The sequence below is a fragment of the Octopus bimaculoides genome, chromosome 1 (genome assembly GCF_001194135.2).
Source record: "Octopus bimaculoides isolate UCB-OBI-ISO-001 chromosome 1, ASM119413v2, whole genome shotgun sequence".
Taxonomy (NCBI): domain Eukaryota; kingdom Metazoa; phylum Mollusca; class Cephalopoda; order Octopoda; family Octopodidae; genus Octopus; species Octopus bimaculoides.
In genome coordinates this window covers 9,405,890-9,410,462 of record NC_068981.1, presented here as the reverse complement: position 1 = coordinate 9,410,462, position 4,573 = coordinate 9,405,890, and the positions used below count along the sequence as shown (strand labels likewise).

The following is a 4,573-nucleotide window of genomic DNA, read 5'->3' as shown; positions in this document are numbered from 1 at the left end:
CCGTTCGTTTGTGTACATTTTTGTTTTCATAGTCATTTTCTACACATTTTTTTTACACCTATTAGGTCCCCCCCCCCACACTTTTTTTGGGTGACCGGGAGTTAAACTATATATTAATCAGTGATTCTACATAGAAAGAAGCATGGAAGTACAACTATGAAAGGCTGCTAAATGTGGAGAAGGTATGAGAGGAGGGGGAGGAGGAGGATCTCCTCATTGTGGACCAACTGAGGGATCAGCTATCCATGTTGAAAGCAGCATAATAAATATAGTAATTAAGGATATGAAGAAAGGGGAAGCTCCTAGCCTGACAGGATATTTGGTGGAGTGGGATATGACCTAGGCACCTGTGTAGTCAATCAGGTTGTCCAGGAAGGTATCATACCTAACCACTAGTGTAGCAGCGTTATAGTCAGCTGCTACAAAGGGAAGGAAGATGCCTTTAACAGAAGTAATTACAGAGATGTCAAATTGTTGAACCATGTCAAGAAAATTAGAGAAAATATCAGAGCACAACTAATTAAGAAAAACTTGATGAAATGTAGTTTGGTTTTGTACCAAGGAGAAACACTGTTGATGCTATATTCCTAGCAAGGCACCTGCAGGAGAAGCATTCAGCTAAAAATACATTGCTATACTTAGCATTTGTTGACATGAAAGAAGGAAGCTTTTGACAAGGCCCCTCACTGTCTCTCATCTGGTGGTTGTTATGGAAGCAAGGTGTAGATGAATGGTTGGTGAGAGCTGCTCAAGCCATGTACAAGGATGCTGTCAGTAGGGTGAAAGTCAGCAATGAGTAGAGCAACAAATTTAGTATAGAGATAGGAGTCCATCAGGACTCAGTTATCAGCCACATCTTATCATAATCCTCTCGGCCATAACAGATGAGTTGAAGACTGTTTGCATACAAGAGCTCTTCTTTGGTAATGATCTTGTTCTTGTAGCTGAATCTCCTGTGGAATTAGAGAACTTTCAGGTGTAAAAGCAAAGCCTGGAATTAAAGGGCCTTAGAGTTAATTTGGCAAAGACCAAAGTACTAGTAAGTAGGAAAGCAGACAAATTATTAATCTCTTCAGGGAAATATCCCTGCTTGATATAGAAGAGGTGTAGAAATTCCAGCCCCCTCTTATTCATTGTAGTCCTCCAGGCAATAACAGGAATTCAAGACAGGATGTCCCTGGGAGCTCCTCTATGCTGATGACCTTGCTTTAATAGCAGAGTCACTAGCAGAACTAGAGAAGAAGTTTCAGGTATGGAAGCAAGGTCTAGAATCAAAGGGCCTTAGAGCCAATTTAGCTAAAACCAAAGTCTTAATAAGAGTGAAAAGCAGATTGTATGATGCCTGTACATAAACAGCTATGCTACATGTGAAACATGAGCTTTGAATGCAGAGGACATGTGAAGGCTTGAAGAAAATAAAGCCAGTCTGCTCCACTGGATGTGCAATGTCAGTGTGCCTGTATGACAAAGTGTAAATGTTTTGAGAGAGAAATTGGGTAGAAGAGGCAAGAGAGAAAACTGCACTATTATGGTCATGTGATGTGTCATCATCATCATCATGTGATGTGTATGAATGATGACAACTGCATAAAGAAGTGCTGATCACTAAATGTGGAAGAGGAAGATGGGATGGGATGAAATGATGGAAAATAGATGTTGGGCTTCACAGAGAGGAGATAGTAAAGGAGTCAGACAATTGGTGAGTTGTTCTGATTAGGAAGACCCACCCAGCTAAGTAAAATCGATGCCATGAAGACATGTCCTTTATATCCATGCCCCCCCACACACACACACACACACAATTTGTCCTGTCAAACTTCTCCCCCCACCCACAGCCCATCTTCCTAACTTCTCCCCCTTCTTGCCATCTGTGTTCACCACTCACTGTATTCCCCTCCCTCTGTCTCCTACTCTTCCTCATGAACCTTCCTGCACAGAGTATCATCATCATCATCATCATCATCATCATCGTTTGATGTCCATCTTCCATGCATGCATGGGTAGGACAATTCACAGGAGCGGGCCAGGTAGAAAAACTACCCCATGCTACTCTGTCTGTTTTGGCAGGGTTTTTACAACTGGATGCCCTTCCTAACACTAACCACTCTGCAGAGTGGACTCAGTGATTTATATGTGGCACTAGCACAGGCGAGGACAGTTTTTAGCATGATTTTTACAGCTGCTGGATGCCCTTCCAGATGCCAACCACTTTACAGTGTGGACTGGATGCTTTTTACATGGCACCAGCACTGGCAGGGTCACTACGTAACTCACAAGACAAGGAATTTTGAGAGGGGCAGGGGGGCATTTGAGGAGGGGAACTTGTGTCAGAGGATGAAAAAGAGAGAGAGAGTAGACAGAAATAGGTGTGCGGCTGTAGAAGAGATATGTGGCTACCCAACCAGAGGGAAGAGAGAGAGTAGGAAACAGCAAGGGTGTGAGAGAGAGCAGGAGAGGGATGGTGAAGTGCCAGGGTATACTCACAAGTAACAAGGATCAAAGCATAGATGCGTAAAGGAAAGAAAGGTACAAAGGTTGTAATATATGCAATCAAGTGTTGCCAGGAAGGTGCAAGTAAGGAGTGCGGATTGGGGTTGAGGGCAGGAAAGAGGATTGAAAGACACCTCTCTGTCCAATCTTTTCCTCACAACATGTCTTCCTGACACGCCTCCCCTCCTTCTCCCACTCTCCTTTCACAATCTTGTGTACTTACCCATCCAATCCCTGATCCATCTCCCTTCAACATGGCTGTACACCCCATCACATCTTTACTATGTTATCTATCTTACCCCCCACCACTACCACCACTCTCTCTCTCTCCCTCCCTCACCTATGGAGGTAGAAATATAACCCCTCTACTGCAAGACACCTATTTCTGTCCCTCTGCTGATACTTTAACTTCTCAACATTTGGCACAAAGCCACCTCCTTCAATACTGCCCCCCCCCCTCTTCAGTTGAAAAGTCTTGTTTTGCAAGCTACTTGGTGTCAGGTAAAAAGCACCCACCAGCTCACTCTGTAAAGTGGTTGGCATTAGGAAGGGCATCTAGCCATAGAAACCTTGCCAAAGCAAGCAGAGCTTGGTGCAGCCCTGACTTTTCCAGCTCCTGTCAAACCATCCCACCCATACCACCCACAAAGAGAGGTTAAATGATGATGATCATCATCATCATCGCCACAGCTGCCGAAAACCAGAAGAAATACTGCAAGATATTCAGTCTGACAGCTCACTACTTTATCATTAACCTCCAAAAGATGAAAGACAAAAAGGGATAAAGAGAAATCATGCATCTCCTAATTTTTCATATTCATTCAGCTTTCGAGACTTATGATAATCTGTTTTTCTTCAGGAAATTTATTCCCTGGGATGTTGATCTCTCAATGCTGGCAGCTGAGGAACTTTCTGTTGAATTTATCAGCCAACATCTCCCCACTGATAAGCCTTTATGCCACAACTATGTAAGTATTTATTTGCATATTTTCTAATAATGAAATCTCACATTGGTGCAAGATAGCACGTTTGTTTTTGAAAGGTGTGTTAATTAAAATGACATCCAATGTATTACTGCAACCTATTTAATTAACCTTGAATCAAAGGCGAGTTTAACTTCTGTCGGATCTGAATATAAACTAGAATAATTAGCTACTCTAAGGTTCAACATTCTACAACTTCAGTATTTTATAATTTTAACTTGGCAATAATTGAAGTAAGAAATTATCAGGTTGTGGTTGGCCATCTGAGAATATGGCAGCAGCTTGCATTACCAGTTTGCTGGACAAAAGCAACACTCGTGTAAAGTACCTATTGTTTAAGAACCTTTAACCACAATGCTTGTTATTTTTTTTTTGTTTTTTTTTTTGTTTGTTTTTGCAAAACATGTATTGTGGTTAAGGTCAGCTACTTGACAAATGTAAATGTTTCATCTTAGGTTGCAGAGAGCAACTGATCATCATACAACTACCATCTATTGAATGCCATTTGAACAGGTTATCTCCTTATCAGCTACTTGAAGCATTAGAAGTTTATATTGTATCAGCATTTCACTGTATAATTAGTTATCTCTATGAATCTTGGAGAATATTTCAATGTGATTTCTGCTGTACTTTTTCATAGAGAGCATCCAAAAAGAAACATTTTCATATTTCATTTGTGATATTTGGATGAATATTTTTGGAAATATGACAATTTGAATGATCAACAAACTTGTTGTAATCTTGTCTAATTGGCCTAAATTAATAATTAGCCACATTTGTGGTGTCGTATCATTTTCAAATTACTTAGTGACCACGGTATACCAATTGGTTATTTTTTTTTTTTTGTTCAGGTTCTTGGAAAGAAATCTTGGGTGGGAGCAATTTTATATATATATCTATACCTCTAAGGCCTATTTTGTTACATGTCACAAGCTGTCAACTCCACAGTGTTTTCAGACCTAATTAAATCAAGAAGCACAAGCCATGGGGGACTTCAGTTTTGGCATATTTGTAGTAGGTATAGAACTAAATAAATCCTGAGATTTTGAAAGATGACATTATTTTAATAAAATTTTAATGGCTAATTAAAAATGGCTCTA

General features: G+C 40.5%; 1 protein-coding gene across 1 annotated transcript in view; it reads left to right on the top strand.

The window, feature by feature from the left end:
• LOC106874195 (serine/threonine-protein kinase A-Raf) overlaps window positions 1-4,573 on the top strand; it is a 74,692-nt gene that overhangs the window by 41,935 nt on the left and 28,184 nt on the right. Inside the window, exon 5 of the mRNA XM_052974171.1 lies at window positions 3,350-3,458. Within this exon, the coding sequence (XP_052830131.1) occupies window positions 3,350-3,458 (109 nt within the window). The remainder of the gene's footprint in view (window positions 1-3,349; window positions 3,459-4,573) is intronic.